The sequence below is a fragment of the Mercenaria mercenaria genome, chromosome 18, assembly GCF_021730395.1.
Source record: "Mercenaria mercenaria strain notata chromosome 18, MADL_Memer_1, whole genome shotgun sequence".
Classification (NCBI taxonomy): domain Eukaryota; kingdom Metazoa; phylum Mollusca; class Bivalvia; order Venerida; family Veneridae; genus Mercenaria; species Mercenaria mercenaria.
Window position 1 is genome coordinate 57,867,177 of NC_069378.1, and position 19,795 is coordinate 57,886,971.

Below are 19,795 nucleotides of genomic sequence, written 5' to 3' on the forward strand. Positions count from 1 at the left end.
CTCTAGAGGCCATATTTTTCATGAGATCTTCATGAAAATTAGTGAGAATGTTCACCTTGATGATATCTAGATAAAATTCAAAACAGAGTCACGTACCTTCGAAAACTAGGTCAATAGGTCAAATAATAGAAAAACCTTGTGACCTCTCTAGAGACCATATTTTTCAATGGATCTTCATGAAAATTGGTCAGAATTTTTATCTTGATAATATCTAGGTCAAGTTCAAAACTGGGTCACATGAGCTCAAAAACTAGGTCACTATGTCAAATAATAGAAAAAACATCGTCATACTCAAAACTGGGTCATGTGGGAAGAGGTGAGCGATTCAGGACCATCATGGTCCTCTTGTTTAGAAAATGTTCATAAATACTAAGTTAGCAAAATGTTTTTTAGAAAATGTTCATAAATACTAAGTTAGCAATGTTCATAAATACTAAGTTAGCAAAATGTTTTTTAGAAAATGTTCATAAATACTAAGTTAGCAAAATGTTTTTTAGAAAATGTTCATAAATACTAAGTTAGCAAAATTAATCACTCACTAATAGTTCTTATCTTACAGTATTGAACTGTAGGTTTCTGTTGTGTCTGTTTGATCCTTACAATCTGACCTGCTGCTTGTTAGTCCCCTACAAATTGTCAAAAAACAGTGCATACGGTCTAGCTAGCTGTCTGTCTGTCCGTTTTAAAATATAGATCCTGCAGTGCATGCCACCTGTCTGTCAGTCCATCACAGAATGTGGATGCTACAATAAGTTAAACAATGCATGGGATCTGTCTTTAAGTCCTTCAAGAACTTTCAATACTAAGTGTATATGTATACCATGTGCACACCATCCGCCTGTCTGTCAGTTGTCCATCACAAAATATGGATTCTGAAATAACTTACAGTGTATGTGCCCAGGCGAAATGAAGGTCATATGACCATGGACTACCATGGTCTACCATGGTAGTTCATGGTCATATGACCATGGTCGACCACGTTTTGTTAAATGGCACCACGGTTTTTGATAGTCAATAATCACCATGGTCGACCATGGTTGTGGACCATGGTCGACCGTGGTTGACCATGGTTGTGGACCACGGTCAACCATGGTCCATGACCATGGTCGAACGTGGTGATTATTGACTATAAAAAAACTGTGGTGCCATTTAACAAAACATACACAGGGATCAGTCTTGACAGATACCGGACGGACAACTATGCTCATGGAGAGAACCAGTCCTCACATGAGGTTAAAAATGGACAGAAATAAAATCAAGTGTATATCTGACTACTAAAATTTAATTCCTTTTATCGACTTGCAATTTTTTTTACATTTTAAAGAAGTATGCAATATGGAGGGAAGCATCTCTCAGATTGTTGATACCTTGTTCGATGATATTATAATTTATAATGGAACATTGTAAGTGGCTAAATTTTGATAAAAGAAACTGACTGTTCCATAAAATCATATTGGAGAAAATTTCAACATTCTGAGAGACCGTTTCTTCGGTGGTAGTTACTTATGTAAATATACTGAAAATTTGGGTATATTATGTGAAAAAATTACTTTGTAACGAGAAATCAAAATACACTATTTTGATATATCTTAAAATCAGTATGTTTGAAACAATGTTCTGCACTTTACAAATTATAAGGTTTGTTTAAAATATATCAAAATATTTCACCAACACAGATAAGTAATTAAATGTTTAAATATAAATTTGAAAGGGTCGTGAAAATACATGACAATTTCAGTCTATATATATTTTTGCAAGTCACTCATTTATTTGTCATAAAATTGCTTAGATGACAACAAATTATAGTCAGACTATGAAAGTTTACCTTTGAATCTACAGTCTATAAATGCAGGAAAACTATTCTATATCTAGGATGTTTTTGGAGCCAAAATGCAGTCAGGCATCTTTGGTGCATTGTAAAACTTGATAATTGTGAAAATTACAAACATGACCATGGTCAACCGTGGTTGAAAAAAGTTGACCATGGTAGACCATGGTCAAACTGTTGATTGTCATTTCTGACCATTGTTGACCATGGCTGACCATTGTCGACCATAGTCGACCATGGCCAATCTTATATCACCATGGTTGACCATGGCCGACCGTGGTCCTGACCATGTTTTCACCATGGTATTTGATGGTTGACCACGTTAGTTCATGGTCAACCATCAAAAACCATGGTCAACATTTCGTCTGGGTGGTCTATCTGCCAGTCCCTCACAAAATGTGGATGCTTAGGTGACTTTTAAACAGTGTACTTGTATCAGACATTTGGCAGTAACTTCAAACAGCACAAGATGTTTCTTTATGAAACTCAGTGTTTCAGTCAGTGCTACCCATACCAACAGATAGGTGAATAAGGAGTGTGAAAGACGTCAAGTTCAGTGCCTTAATTGCCAGAGTTGTATTCAAATATTATAGTAAGATATCTAGTTATCACAATGCATACAGGCGCTTTCAGAATTTCTTTTCATGCTGGCTTGATTTCAAGTAGTTAGGAATATTACTGCAGTTAGTAATGGAGTATATGATTGCAAAGATCACTTAGTCAGGATTTCAAAAACTGTAGATGGCTATAGTAGACTACTCAACTCTTCCTCAAGTATGTGATGCAACTATTTGAAAACACCCTTGTTTTACGATTTCTGCATTCCAAAATATATTGGGATTATTGCATAATCAGGTTAGCCAAATGCAGTACATTTATCTATGATATTAAAAAATGTATTCTCAAGGTTGAATTCTTGAAGCCTAAACAACATTCAGTGCTTGCAGCAAAGCATCCATGTTTTTTTTTTTAGTTCACCAGTGTAGTGATAACATGAGCTTTTGTGATCGCCTGTCGTTCGTCGTCGTCTGTCCACAATTTCTTGTGAACACAATAGAGACCACATTTTGCAATTGATTTTAATCAAATTTGCACACAACTTGTATTGGCATGATATCTCGGTTCCTTTCGAAAACTGGCCAGATTCCATCATGGGTTCCAGAGTTATTGCACCTTAAAGGGCCAAAATGTGCTATTTTGGCTTGTGAACATAATAGAGACCACAATTTGGAATTGATTTTAATCAGACTTGCACACAACTTGTAATGGCATAATATCTCAGTTCCTTTAACAACAATAGACCTCTGATTGACCCCTGAAAGAGTCAAAATTTGTTAATTTTTATCTTGTGAACATGATAGAACCCATGACATTTTACATTTGATTTTTACCACACTTACACACAACTTAAGTCACAATAAGATCTCAGTTCCTTTCGAAAAACGGCTAGATTCCATCATGGGTTCTAGAGTTACTGTCCCTTATATATATTTTTTATTTTGGCCCTTTTAGCCATATAGATGTTTCATTTATGCTTTGATTAAAAAATGATACAAACTTGCACAGAATGTTTATCTTGATGATCTCTAGGCCAAGATCGAAAACTAGGTCACCAGGTCAACTCAATGGAAAAGCTTGTTAACACCCTAGAGGCCACATTTATGACCATATCTTCATGAAACTTGGTCAGAATGTTTATCTTGTTGATTCGAAAGTGGGTCATGTGGGGTCAAATACTAAGTCACCCGCTCAAATCAAAGGAAAAGCTTGTTAAGACTCTTAAGGGCCATATTTATGATCCTATCTTCATGAAACTTGGTAAGAATGTTTATCTTGATGATTCCTAGATGAAGTCTGAAACTGGGTCATGTGGGGTCAAAAACTAGGTCACCACTCAAATCAGTGGAAAACCTTGTTATCACTGTAGAGGCATCATTTATGACCTGTCATTATGAAACTAGGTCAGAATATTTATCTTGATGATTCCAAGGCCAAATTTAACAGGTGAGCGATATAGGGTCATCATGACCCTTTTGCTTAAATTATAGAAAAAAAATCATAAGAGCTAGCAGAGCAAAGAACCAAGTGCAAAAACTATAACTCTATATTCAATAGAAGGAATAGCAGAGTGCAAGAACTACAACTCTATATTCTATAGAAGGAATAGCAGAGTGCAAGAACTATAGCTCTATATTCAATAGAAGGAATAGCAGAGTGCAAGAACTATAGCTCTATATTCAATAGAAGGAATAGCAGAGTGCAAGAACTATAACTCTATATTCAATAGAAGGAATAGCATAGTGCAAGAATCATAACTTATAATATTCAATAGAAGGAATAGCAGAGTGAAAGAACTATAACTTTATATTGTATAGAAGGGATAGCAGAGTGCAAGAACTATAACTCTATATTCAATAGAAGAAATAGCAGAGTGCAAGAATCATAACTTATAATATTCAATAGAAGGAATAGCAGAGTGAAAGAACTATAACTCTATATTGTATAGAATGGATAGCAGAGTGCAAGAACTATAACTCTATATTCAATAGAAGAAATAGCAGAGTGCAAGAACTATAACTCTATATTCTATAGAAGGGATAGCAGAGTGCAAGAACTATAACTCTATATTCAATAGAAGGAGTAGCATTCAATAGAAGGAATAGCTGAGTGCAAGAACTATAACTCTATATTCAGTAGAAGGAATAGCAATCAATAGAAGGAATAGCTGAGTGCAAGAACTATAACTCTATATTCAATAGAAAGAATAGCAGAGTGCAAGAACTATAACACTATATTCCATAGAAGGAATAGCAGAGTGCAAGAACTATAACTCTATATTCCATAGAAGGAATAGCAGAGTGCAAGAACTATAACTATATTCTATAGAAGGAATAGCAGAGTGCAAGAACTATAGCTCTATATTCCATAGAAGGAATAGCAGAGTGCAAGAACTATAGCTCTATATTCTATAGAAGGAATAGCTGAGTGCAAGAACTATAACTCTATATTCAATAGAAAGAATAGCAGAGTGCAAGAACTATAACACTATATTCCATAGAAGGAATAGCAGAGTGCAAGAACTATAACTCTATATTCCATAGAAGGAATAGCAGAGTGCAAGAACTATAACTCTATATTCAATAGAAGGAATTAGCAGAGTGAAAGAATCATAACTCTATAATGTATTATAAAGAATAGCAGACTTTAAGAATTTTAACTCTGTATTCAATACAAGAAGAGTGCAAGAATAATAACTCTACCTTCAAAAAAATGTAGAGCACAGTAACCATGACTTGTTGAATAATTTTCAGTTTACTTCCCTTTCATTCAACTTACATGTGGTACTCGGATTATTCTTAAAATTTAGTCTTTTTCGCTTGTTTCTTGAGAGCTTAATTAATGTGGGGGCTGTAGAATTGCAGTGTTAATCACAGTGCTGCTGTATTCATATGTCTTGTATGTTATTATTACAGTCTAGACCATTCAGCATTTCTTGATGTTTGTGATTACTCTAAGGTCATTTGCAGCTTTAAATGATCATGTGATAGTGTATCAGATTCATCAGGGACAGGTGCAGTGTTTCTTGTGTCATTCTTGCTTAGTTGTCAGGGACACTTGTTGTCAGGAATAAGCCAAATAGTTAATCAGAGTGGGAGTCTAGGCAGCAATGTTTTATTACTGGAGTTGGAAATCAAGCACTGTCAACAAGAGGTCCATATGTCTGCAATAAACTCAGAAAAATGTTCTGAAGAATGTTTCCTAGAATCTATTTGGCTTATTCCCTGCCAAAAAGTGTCCATGAGAGGAAGCCAGCAAAGTTTGTCATGAAAAATGATGTCATTCACATGAAGTTATACAATGCTAGAAGACTGAATGTTTTGAATAGGAGTCTGTGAGTAGGAGTCTGTGGGTAGGAGTCTGTGAGGAGGAGTCTGTGAGGAGGAGTCTGTGAGTAGGAGCCTGTGTTCTGATGTCCAAATGTAGGATTCTCCCACATGTATGTATAATTGCCAGTATAGCGCCTTGCATGATCGTAAGAGGCGACTAATAGGGTCTTAACACTTGGCTTTGCAGTAACTCTGTGATTCCAGCAGGTATGCAAATTTTAATTCCATACCTCATGTTTTTATTTTGATGTAAATGAGATGTGTAACCAAAATTTGTAGTCCTGTTTGGCGCCATATAACCTATACTGTGTTGGTGCGCCGTAAAACCCAAATAAATAAATAAATCAGTTTGATCCAAATTTTTTGGCATAATAAGCAAATAAGTTGCCTTCTGCCATAATAATGGCTACGTTTGCTGTCTAAGAATCACTTGTCTCTCTTCTATTAGGGCTTATTCCCTGCTTTGGTGGTCAAGCCCTAGGCTTATTCCCTGCTTTGGTGGACAAGGTCTAGGTTTATTCCCTGCTTTGGTGGTCAAGCTCTAGGTTTATTCCCTGCTTTGGTGGTCAAGGTCTAGGTTTATTCCCTGCTTTGGTGGTCAAGGTCTAGGTTTATTCCCTGCTTTGGTGGTCAAACTCTAGGTTTATTCCCTGCTTTGGTGGTCAAGCTCAAGGTTTATTCCCTGCTTTGGTGGTCAAGCTCAAGGTTTATTCCCTTCTTTGGTGGTCAAGCTCTAGGTTTATTCCCTGCTTTGGTGGTCAAACTCTAGGTTTTTTACATGCTTTAGTGGTCAAACTCTAGGTTTATTCCCTGCTTTGGTGGTCAAACTCTTGGTTTTTTCCCTGCTTTGGTGGTCAAACTCTAGGTTTTTTCCCTCCTTTGGCAGTCAAGCTCTAGGTTTTTTCCCAGCTTTGGTGGTCAAACTCTAGGTTTATTCCCTGCTTTGGTAGTCAAGGGCTAGGTTTTTTCCTTGCTTTGGTGGTCAAGCTCTAGGTTTATTCCCTGCTTTGGTGGTCAAACTCTAGGTTTTTTCCCTGCTTTGGTGATCAAGCTGTAGGTTTCTTTGGTGGTCAAACTTGAAGTTGTTCCATGTTTTGTGGTCAAACATTTGGATTGGTTCTCCGCTTATGCGGTTACATTTTAGGTTTGTATGCCGCTTGGGTGGTCATGTGAGCAACCTGTGGAAGGTTGTTTCTTTTACCCAGGTGGCCTGCCTGTTCCTAAAATAATGCTCAAATGGGCACCTGTGGCTTTCTCCCATAATTTGAGGATAAAAGGTTGCCATACCACTTTTAAATTGTGTTGATGTGACTTAAAAATACAAAAAAACAAGAGAGTTAACAAATCTAAATAGCTAACATAACCTGTTTTGAAACAGGTGTCTGTTAAAACACATGTCTGTTACAACAGGTGTCTGTTATTGAACATTTTCCTTTTTTCTTGAGTATAAGCAAAAGAATTGAATATAAACAAAAGAGCAGAAAATAAGCAAAAGAAACAAGCCTATGACATTTGATAAATCTTACTTGATATGTTGATGTTTGATTCCAAAGCTACAATCAGGCAACAGAATTATGTCTAGACACTTGATGTGTTAGTTTTTGCCTGAGCGCAGTCGTAAAAGACGCTGGTGCCATATCCTGCCAAAACTGAGTGACAGCTATAAGTGTTGGAATAAATTGTTTGCTGAAGTGTTAAATAAAACTAATTCATTTAATGTGTGTAATTTAGCCACATTTCTTTATAGATAGCAAGAGAATGTCAGAAAAGTGGGAATCAGGGGAGAAACACTCTTTTTTTTATGTCTCATGTCAGATTTATGTTTCTAGATTTCGTTAATTTTTGTCAACGTTTTGCAGGACTTGTACCTCTTCAAAGCACAGATCTACGGGTTGTGGGTTCGATCCGATCCGTAGACGAGGTGTATGTTCTCTGTGATGATTTGATAAAATACATTTTGTTTGAAGTCATTTTGTTCTCCACCTCTGATTCATATGGGTAAATTGGCAGTTACTTGCGGAGAACAGGTTTGTACTGGTACAGAATCCAGGAACACTGGTTACGTTAACTGCCTGCTGTTCCATAACTGAAATAGTGTTGAAAAACTGTGTTAGACCCAAACAAATGTTTTATTTTGACAAACCTTTGCAGAAAGGATCAGTGCCAAGCCTAGCAAATGTTTTTCACGTCATGTGGGGGGGGGGGGGGGGGGGGGGGGGGTGAAGATTGTAATCATTTAGGCTTGCAGACAATTTAGAGCCTGATTGATAGGCCATAAAACACAAAACACAATGGTTTTTTGGAGTAATAAAGTCTAGACTATTTGCATGGATAGAACAGTAAATGAGCTGTTATGTTGCACCCTGCAAAAAACATTCTTTGTAATAGAAGCAGTGCAACTGACTGTAATTATTCATTTTTTCACTTCTGACATGTCAGGGAAGTGTTTAACTCTTCAAAAGTGTTCAAAGACCAAAAGTATCTGTTTGTAAGCTTCAGTTAAGAGGGAAATCAATTTTGCGTTTTTTGTACACCCAGCCATCAGTTTTCTTTGTCCATTTTTAGCTCACCTGAATCAAAGGTTCAAAGTGAGCTATTGTGATACTGTCTGCCAATGTCGTTGTTAAAATGTTTACTGTTAACTCTTCAGAGGTCATAGTTTTGGCCCACTGTTAGTGAAATTTTGTCACAATGTTACCCTCAATAAAATCTCGGATGAGTTCATTTCCGGAATTTCTAGGGTCAGAAAAACTTGCGAACGCTCTGAAGGCCACATTTTGTGTCTCATCCTCATAAAACTATTGAAGAATGTTTGTCTCTATGAAAACTGTGTCACTAGGTCAAAACATAGAAAAAACTTGGTGTACACTGCAGAGGTCACATATTCTGCATGATCTTCATAAAACTTTGTCAGAATGTTTATCTCAATGAAGTCTAGTTCAGTTCCGAAACTGGATTACCTGCGGTCTTAAACTAGGTCACTATGTCAAATCATAGAAAAGTCTTGTTAACACTCTAGAGGCCAAAAAAAACAAAAACAAAACAAACAAACAAACAAACAAAAAACACATTGAGTATTTTTGTTGTATGATACTTAGTCTTAGAGTAAGGTAAATTAATTGCACTTTGAACTTTCAGATGATTGACAGCAATCAGCTGATAAACATTATATACAGAGGTCAAGGTCAGTTGCTTGTTTCCATGGCAAGTTACTTTGCGTAAAAGTCAATGGCTAAGAAACAGTCTATTATTTATGTTGTATATTTATACTTTCAGAGTGATGTAACTATTGTGGTTGATGACTTTGCTGCAAGCAATAATTCTGAGCTTACCGTGCACAGAGGTCAACAGGTCGAGGTCATTGATCTTTCACCAGGTCAGCCAAACTGGTGCTACGTTAGGACTCTACAAGGGGACAGTGTAGAACAAGGTCAAGGCCTTGTTCCCACGGCAACATTGAAGCCCATACCTCGATTGTTAGGCCCAGGGTCAAGGTCAAGTCTGGAATTTGAAGGTAACTTGTTTTGTAATCTGTAGACAGTAATGTTATATGCTTAACTGTGGTCCAAGGTATAAGGTGACAGTTTTACAGCCTGGAATTTGTGTTGGAGCAATGCTTTGGTAATGACCTTGCAACCCCATTTTTCAGGAAATAGAGTAAGATGGTTCCTGTATCTTAAAGATCTAAATAAGCTATGGTCCTCTTCAATAAACTAAAAGTAGATTGCGGGGAAGAATACGTTTGTAATGCAAAGACAGAAGTTTATAAAAATGCACAGAAATTCAAAAGTATTGGAGATGAAATCTAAATGAGGTGCAATAGCACTTTGTAACAGTTAATACAACATAATTATATTGTTCTTAACAGATAGGTTGACATACTCTCACAGTCAGTTCTATTTATAGAGACCATTAAAATATCATATACAGCTAAAGAAAAATCAGTCTATAAACATAAAATACTACATTCAAACCTGTATATAAAGCAGGTCCATCACATTCAAACCTGTATGTAGAGGCCATGAAATTCTAGGTACATTTGCAGTAAGAATCTTTCTATAAATATCATGAAATACCAGGCACTTCTACAGTCAAACCTTTCTATAAAGGTCGTGAAGTACATTAGATATATCTTAAACACCCATAAAATACAAGACATATCTACATTTAAGTCTGTCTTTAAACACTTATAAAATACCAGACACTTCTACAGTCTAGTCTGTCTTTAAACACTGTAAGATTCCAGACACTTCTACAGTCAAGTCTGTTTATTTAAACACCCATAAAATGCCAGACACCTCTACATTCTAGCCTGTCTTTAAACATCCATACAATACCAGACACCTCTACAGTCAAGTCTGTCTTTAAACACCATAAAATACCAGACACCTCTACAGTCAAACCTCTCTATAAAGATCATAAAATACTAGACACCTCTACATTCAAACCTCTCTATAAAGATTATAAAATGTCAGACACCTCTACATTCATATATGTCTATAAAGATCATAAAATACCAGACACCTCTACATTCATATATGTCTATAAAGATTATAAAATACCGGGCACTTCTACAGTCAAACCTGTCTATAAAGACCATAAAATACCAGACACCTCTACAGTCGAACCTGCCTGTAAATGTTATAAAATACCAGACACCTCTACAGACAAAACTTGTCTATAAAGACCATAAAATACCAAGCACCTATACAGTCAAACCTGCCTGTAAATGTTATAACATACCAGACACCTCTATAGACAAAACTTGTCTATAAAGACCATAAAATACCAGACACCTCTACAGACAAAACCTTTCTATAAAGACCATAAAATACCAGGCACCTCTACAGTCAACATTCCTGTAAAGGTCATAAAATACCAGACACCTCTACAGACAAAAGACCATGAAATACCAGATACCACTACATTGAAAACCTGTCTATAAAGACCATGAAATACCAGATACCACTACATTGAAAACCTGTCTATAAAGACCATGAAATACCAGATACCACTACATTGAAAACCTGTCTATAAAGATCATGAAATACCAGATACCACTACATTGAAAACCTGTCTATAAAGACCATAAAATACCAGATACCACTACATTGAAAACCTGCCTATAAAGACCATGAAATACCAGATACCACTACATTGAAAACCTGTCTATAAACACCATGAAATACCAGATACCACTACATTGAAAACCTGTCTATAAAGACCATGAAATACCAGATACCACTACATTGAAAACTGTCTATAAAGACCATAAAATACCAGACACCTCTATAGACAAAACCTGTCTATAAAGACCATGAAATACCAGATACCACTACATTGAAAACCTGTCTATAAAGACCATGAAATACCAGATACCACTACATTGAAAACTGTCTATAAAGACCATAAACTACCAGATACCACTACAATGAAAACTGTCTATAAAGACCATAAACTACCAGATACCCGTACTACATTGAAAACTGTCTATAAAGACCATAAACTACCAGATACCACTACATTGAAAACCTGTCTATAAAGACCATAAACTACCAGATACCACTACATTGAAAACCTGTCTATAAAGACCATAAACTACCAGATACCACTACATTGAAAACCTGTCTATAAAGACCATAAACTACCAGATACCACTACATTGAAAACCTGTCTATAAAGACCATAAACTACCAGATACCACTACATTGAAAACCTGTCTATAAAGATCTTGAAATACCAGGTTCTACTGCACTCAGACTTGTCTGTCAAGAAAGTAATTAGGAGCATTTATACTGTAATCTACATCATGTCCATTTTATCTTGTTAATAAATGATGATATTGATTAAAAAAGTACAAAAACTGCAACAAATGAAGACCTTTTAAAACATACAACATTCAAGTTAATTTTACAAGAAGAATAGTTTATAAAAAAGATACGGATTAGAGTCAATATAGATTTCTACCACTGACAAACTGTAATACAACAAATGACCAACAAATGCATTAGAAAAATAAATATTCTCTTTTTTTGTACTCATTTTATCTTTTTGTCCTTGGAGACGTTTTATCATAGGTCTATGGAATCTCAAGTATGGAATTGTTTTCCATTTGATGTTGCTAGAAAGCCTATTTTGTATGACCCTCATGTCTGCATTCTCTGTATAAGCAGTTTTAAAATTCTTGACAGAGGCAATAAATGTCACTTTCCTGCCTTAAACAGCTTGTCTTTAAGATAAAAAACCCTTGGAATTAGTGGAATAGATTGGCAGACGCTAACTGTAACTGTCAGTGCTTGGATGTGGAATTTTTGTAGTTGAATATAAATTTGGTTGGGGTATTTGTAGTCATGGATGAACCAGTCACAAAAACTCTAGCATCTGATTGGTTGTTATTGAGCACAGTCTAGAAACTGAACAATCAAAAGGTTGCGTTCTGAAGTTAGTCTGCATCATGGATGCTTCAAAGTTGAACAGATAATTAATGAATGCTGTAAGATTTTATTTTGCTTGCAAAAGTTTGGCAATAAAAGGAATGTAATTAGAAATAGGCACTTGAATAAAACTGCTGAATTCTTTGGGTAAATATTCAGTACATTTCCAAACTCTTTCAATGTGTTTTCAGATGCAAGTCTTATAATATTTCCATGAACTTTCATAGAAGTCGTAAAAATTAATTCTAAAACTTTTAAGATTTTCTTTTAATGTAAACAAAGGATTTTAGTGATTATTAATATTGTCTCACCCACAGACTGTCTTATTGATTAAAACATGTTTCACAAAATGACCTACTTATGTCTATATAGCCTAAATATGGATTCCAGATTAGTATCTCTTCCTGATGTGATTCAAACATGTGAGAATGGAAATAGATTTTAGTTTTGCGTGCTTTGTTGGCAAATAAAACACAGTTTTTTGTGCAGATGTGTCATAGTAAGTCACGAAGGCCTTTGATTAGACATATTGACTCGCACAAAAAAGTCAGTCACAAATAATAACTAAACATACAGTAATAGATATCTGCTGGTATAGAAGGCATTGACTGAAATGTTAGATTAGTATCCAGACAGCTAAGACAGAATATATCCTGCTTCAAGACAACCTGTGACATACAGATTAATGTCCTTTTATTGGTCTGCTTTATGCAGCTTGGAAAAAATGGGAAATTTCTGTGAAATCATTAAATTTTTTGAGCATGTAATTAAGTCATTTCTACCAGAAAGGGTTTTTTGGGGGTGGGGGGGGGGGGAGGGAGGATATTAATTCATGGATTATTACTTTCGATGATTTATTGAATGTTCTTTGGGATTTTATACTTTTGCAGATTCACAAAATTCACAAGAATTAGCTTCAGATGAATTTGCTCCTTGCAACATTTATTGTTGAAATATCGATATCTGATAAAGTCGATATTTTTCAACATTGTCATTCATTCATAATCAAGGTTTTAGCCTATTCAATCAAGTTCTATTACTGCTGCAATCTGTTCATTTTGTAATACTCTTCATTTTGAAAGTTAAAAATGGCATACTCTTCATTTTGCAAAATAAAAATAGCACACTCTTCATTTTGGAAGTTAAAAATAGATATATTGTATAATTTTCAAATTTGAACTATGCTATTGATCTGCATAATTTTGATTTTACAGGAATTTGTATCTTGTTAGACCTGATTATTGCAAACTATTGGTTGTGCATATGAAAAATAACAAAAATGAACCCTCCTTGGGAAGTACATTACTCCATGTTTGTGCTGAAGTAGACAGAAATAGTTCTTAATATCCCCTGGTGTGGTGTTTATCCTCACTCAAAGAATGAAGTGCACTCCAAATGTTTTATGTTTGGATCCAGACATTGTAGAACATCTTCAAGGTGTAATCTGCTTCCTTTGTGGAAATACCATCTTAACCCTTAGCCTGCTAAATTTCTAAAATGGACTGGTCCATCCTTCAATTTGGGCAATACCATTTATTATTTGAAGGGGTGTTTACTGAAAATTTACTGACTGAATAGCGAACAGTGTAGACCATGATCAGACTGCACGGATGTGCAGGCTGATCTTGGTCTGCACTGGTCGCAAAGGCAGAATAGCTCGCCGCCAGCAGGCTAAAGGTTAATTCCACCTCTTTATTTATCATCTGCTGAATGTAAGCTCACCTAAACCTTATATTTAAACTTTTTTGTACCCAGAGACACGTTTTGAATAGTGAAATTGGTCCACTTGAGCAAATATTGAATCTTTTGTGTAGTGGACTGGGTCAACTTGAGCAAATTTTGACCGATCTTGAGATTCTGTTAGAACAATGTCAAAATTGAAAAGCTGAGTGTGTAAACCAGTCAAAAATTCTTGTATCTGATTGGTTGATTCGGAGTTCAAACATGAAATTGTCCAATGATAAGGCTGCATCTACAGACTGGTCTCCAGATTCAGTTTTAAACCTTGGCATCCTGACAGCAACCTCCATTTTGTCTTACTTTCTGTTAATGACAACTGTCTACTGTTAAAAATGCCCCCGTCATAAACTGGGGTGGGGGGCATATAGTGTTACCCCTGTGTGTGTTTGTTTGTGTGTGTGTTCGTGCTTTTGTGTGTTCGGGAAAGGGTGGTGTTCGTGTCTGGGCCATAACTTTGACATGCATGGTCCGATTTCAAAATTATTTCACACAAATGATATGCATGGATAACTGATGTGTCATGCGCAAGAACCATTTCACTAGCTAAAAGGTCAAGGTCACAGTCTTTGGTTGAACTTAGCCAACTTTCACTACATGTTAAACTGATAATGTGGTCTTCGTGTCCGGTCCTTAACTTTGACATACATGGTCCGATTTTAAAATAATTTGACACAAATAATAAGCATTAGATGATGTGTCATGCACAACAACCAGATCCCTAGGTCAAAGGTCAAGGTCACATTTAGAGGCCAAAGGTCACAATTACCAGAATAACTTTGTCCTGAGCATTAATTCTTCTTCAAATAGCTTATATTGTAACTTTTTTATTACTAGTCGAAGGGAAAAATCAAGACCACTTTTCTGTAGTACAATATGCATGTAACATCCGATTTTGAGATGTATTTTTACCTGTCTCTACCTGGTAAGGTTATATGGACTTAGGAATTTTTTATTTTTTAAGGGTCCTTCTTTTAGTTTGTGAGCAGTACCATGCCTGTGACCTTTCTCATGTTGCGGGGGCTAGTTGGGATATTAATTATAATGTCTTCATTTTTCCACCAACATTGAACATTTGTCCTTACGATTAGGTACATAGGAGCATTTTGTCCTCTTCACATTTGTAAGAGTAAGTAGCTTGAAACAAATACAAAAATGAAATCCTCAGATAATTTCTATCCATATATAAGTGGAATGCAGTTATCGTAATCTTGCATCTTGATAGAAAATGTTTTTCCCAGTATGATGGAATACTGGCTATTAACTGTCAGATTACTGGGGGTTCATATGTAGACTCTTGATGGGATCTTTATTTAGATCAGTTTAGATATTTAAATTGCTTTATTGCATCTCAATCTTTTCAAAGACAAGGAAATTGATCAAAGTTCTGCAACAGTTTGAATGATGTTTCTTTTCTTTTTAGCTCATCTTGATTTTACAAAAAAATGTATTAAGTATTGCCGTCACTTGATTGCTGGTGTTTGCGTTGTTTAAAGTGTTTGTTTAGGTCCACCTTTTCTCAAAAACTATAAGAGCTTCAGCTTTGAAAGAAAGCCATTATTTAGCTGTTTTATTTTTATACGCCTGTTTCGAAAAAATGGGATGTATTATGTATGGTGCATCATGTGTGCAGCACATACTTACTCTTAATTTGAAGAAAAAAATAAATATGGAGTTATGCCCCTTTAAAACCTTGTTCTATGTGTTGATATAATGTTGTATAGTGCATAGCAATTTGCAGTTTCTGTACTGTAGAGACATTTTGAACTTCATGCCAATTTCCCATGTAGGCATATCACCTTCTGATTATGTTCTCCTCAGAATAATAGACCTTGTAGATCTAGGGCACATACTTAGACGTACAAAAGACATAGTTAGACATAGAAACAGTTGGAACTTAGTTGAAACAAAAACAAGAGCAGTAATACATTCACAGCATGAAATACAGACAATTGTGGAAACTAAATGATATAATACAAATGTAAGATTGCTAGACTGTCTACATAAATAGTTCTGTGGTGATTAAAGGGGCATGTATCGAGACATAAAAAATCTAAAGGGCATGCATCCATATATAAACATTTAAAGGGGCAGATTTCTAGAGGAAATACACATTAAAAAGACGCATGCATCCAGATGAAAGCATCCAGATGAAAATTAACATCTAAAGGGGCATGGATCCAGAGGATCAATATGATAAATAAACTTGACGAAACTCTTATTCACATTTATAAAATTTTTAACAGAATTTGCCATACATCTGACGATGTGTGATTTTAAAGAAGAAGAAAACAAAGCCTAAACATATATATCAAATGTAATGAAAGTAAAATGCATTAAGTAATGTTATAACAGTGTCTGAAACATAACTTCAAATGAAATGCATACAATCTGGCACTGTGTTTTGGAGGGGGAAAAAAACAACAGAATCCAGTATTTTTAGCTCATCTGATTTTTTTTAAAAAAATGATGAGTTATTGTCATCACTTGAGCGGTTGTCGGCGTCGGCGTTGCCTGGTTAAGTTTTATGTTTAGGTCAGCTTTTCTCCTAAACTATCAAAGCTATTGCTTTGAAACTTGGAAGACTTGTTCACCATCATAAGCTGACCCTGTATAGCAAGAAACATAACTCCATCTTGCTTTTTGCAAGATTTATTGCCCCTTTTGTACTTAGAAAATATCAGATTTCTTGGTTAAGTTTTATGTTTAGGTCAACTTTTCTCCTAAACTATCAAAGCTATTGCTTTGAAACTTGGAATACTTGTTCACCATCATAAGCAGACCCTGTACATCAAGAAACATAACTCCATCTTGCTTTTTGCAAGAATTATTGCCCCTTTTGGGCTTAAAAAATCAGTTTTCTTGGTTAAGTTTTATGTTTAGGTCAGCTTTTATCCTAAACTATCAAAGCTATTGCTTTAAAACTTGCAACACTTGTTCACCATCATAAGCTGACCCTGTGCAGCAAGAAACATAACTCCATCCTGCTTTTTGCAGGATTTATGGCCCCTTTTGGACTTAGAAAATATCAGATTTCTTGGTTAAGTTTTATGTTTAGGTCAACTTTTTCTCTTAAACTATCAAAGCTATTGCTTTGAAACTTGCAACACTTGTTGACCATCATAAGCTGACCCTGTACAGCAAGCAACATAACTCCATCCTGCTTTTTGCAATAATTATTGCCCCTTTTGGACTTAGAAAATCATTTTCTTGGTTGAGTATTATGTTTAAGGCAACTTTTCTCATAAACTATCAAAGCTATTGCTTTAAAACTTGCAACAGTTTTTCACAATCATAAGAGGCCACTGTACATCAATAAACATAACTATATCCTGCTTTTTGCAAGAATGATGGCCCTTTTTAGACTTAGAAAATCATGGTTAGGACAATATTTCTATTATACAAAAAAAATCAGATGAGCGTCAGCACCCGCAAGGCGGTGCTCTTGTTTCTTTTCATATGCGTATTATCAGATGATTTTCTGAAAAATTATCCTTTGTGAAAATGTAAGAGTTTACTGTACATGTTCTTTTACAGTTATACATATGAGCCGTGCCATGGGAAAACCAACATAGTGGGTGTGCGACCAGCATGGATCCAGACCAGCCTGCTCATCCGCGCAGTCTGGTCAGGATCCATGCTGGTCGCTAACAGTTTCTCCAATTCCAATAGGCTTTAAAAGCGAACAGCATGGAGCCTGACCAGACTGCGTGGATGCGCAGGCTGGTCTGGATCCATGCTGGTCGCAAACCCACTATGTTGGTTTTCTCATGGCACAGCTCATATTACATGTCATATAATGTTTCAAGAAGTAGCTTAACATTGGAAAATAATTAACTGCGAATATTCAGCAATAGATTACTAAATATCTGCTAAAAATGAAATATTGTCCAAAAATATCAAAACTACTTAACTTCCTCAACCTTTATACATCTATGTTTAGTTGACAAGATCTGTATATATGATTGTTCATTTGGACAAACAATAAGTAACTTTGTTGACTTTCTTCATACTTTACTTCAATGTGTTTAAATAGTCTGTAAGAATGGGGAATTGTATTAAGCGAAAAATTGGACTTGTTGTCAGTCAAGGTAAATGCCTTATTGCATATTTGATATACGCTATAAGTGCGATATTGCATATTTGGTATACACTGTAAGTGCCATATTGTATATTTGGTGTAGATTGTAAGTGCCATATTGCATATTTGGTGTACACTGTAAGTGCCATATTGCATATTTGGTGTACACTGTAAGTGCCATATTGCATATTTGGTGTACACTGTAAGTGCCATATTGCATATTTGGTGTACACTATAAGTGCCATATTGCATATTTGGTGTACACTATAAGTGCCATATTGCATATTTGGTATACACTGTAAGTGCCATATTGCATATTTGGTATACACTAAGTGCGATATTGCATATTTGGTATACACTGTAAGTGCCATATTGCATATTTGATATACACTGTAAGTGCCATATTGCATATTTGGTGTACACTATAAGTGCCATATTGCATATTTGGTATACACTTAGTGCCATATTGCATATTTGGTATACACTATAAGTGCCATATTGCATATTTGGTATACACCATAAATGCCTTATTGCATATTAGATATATACTATAAATGCCTTATTGCATATTAGATAGTTACAAGCTATATATGTAATCTACATTTTGAGTGTTAAACGGAAGAAGTTCCAAAAACCTCTTTGGTTAAAATTTATTACTTGTGGTATTAGTATGGGACAATATTTGATGGTCATTTGCGTTTTAATGTGCTGGATGGAGGGCATATGCAGAAGAGATAAACATTAAATATTGTAACATAATAATATTACTGCTTTTATTTTCCAGACTCCCCAGAGGCAAGTCCAAGTACGTCAATGGCAAATCTGAATTCATCGTCACCGGTCGTGAAGAGGCGGAGCAGTGGAACAAGTTTCAGGTAAGATAGATGTAAGAGAGGGTGAGGTATCAGCCTGGCCAGTTAGCTCAGTAGGGGGAACGACGGTCTAGCGATACCGGGGTTGAGCTCGATCCCTGGGCATGGCGTATGTACTTTGTGACAGTTTGATAAAAAACATCGCGTCTGAAATCATTCTGTGGGTAAAATGGCTTTTACTTGTGGAGAACAGGTTTGTACTAAGGTACAGAATCTGGGAACACTGGTTAGGTTAACTGTCCCTGATACATGACTGAAATACTGTTACAAAATGGCGTTAAACTCAAAACAAATAAAACAAAATTAAGTTTATATAGAATATAGGGATTTTTAATAGAGTTATGGCCTATTGTTTAAACTGTTCTCTTACACTATGTTCCTGATTTTAATGGAACAGTATAGAAATGATCAAGACCAAGCCTAATTAAGATATAATGAATTTAAGTAGAGTTATTGGTCTTTGAAATATCTCTTGGGTATGTACATTTTGTCTTGACTGCTCTCTCTGATACTGTTGAACAGATTCCAACAAAATTTTGTATAATGGTTCAGCATAATTCACAAAAAATTTGTTCCATTAGGGCTTGAACCTATGTCTCCAGAAAAATTTAAGTCAAAGTATTTTTATTGTAGGAATTGAATACTCTTCAACAGAAGGTACAGTATTCAATGGGTCATACCTTAAATGGGAGGAGCTTATTTGATAAATCAGGCAGATCTATACATTAATATATATGTTAGAAATATTTATTTTGATTTCAGGAAATGGTTAACTAATCCAGTACGAAAACTGAGCACAAATAAGATAGAAAAGGGGACAGCACCTGTATTAGAGGGACAGAAGGGAGATTATATAGAGAGACAAGTGGCCGGAGCGCTAGGGGCATCAAGGGTAAGCCTGTTTGTTGGAGGCGGACAAGTGAATATTTTCTTGAATTCTCAAATTTTAGTTTCAA

The 19,795-nt window shown here is 35.5% G+C and overlaps 1 protein-coding gene across 4 annotated transcripts in view; it reads left to right on the forward strand.

Moving 5' to 3' along the window:
* Nucleotides 1–19,795, forward strand: part of LOC123538436 (kalirin-like) — a 315,629-nt gene that overhangs the window by 156,705 nt on the left and 139,129 nt on the right. For all 4 annotated transcript variants that reach the window (XM_053530236.1, XM_053530237.1, XM_053530238.1 and 1 more), the window contains 3 exons: nt 8,992–9,229; nt 18,752–18,842; nt 19,602–19,731. In XM_053530236.1, the coding sequence (XP_053386211.1) occupies nt 8,992–9,229; nt 18,752–18,842; nt 19,602–19,731 (459 nt within the window). The remainder of the gene's footprint in view (nt 1–8,991; nt 9,230–18,751; nt 18,843–19,601; nt 19,732–19,795) is intronic.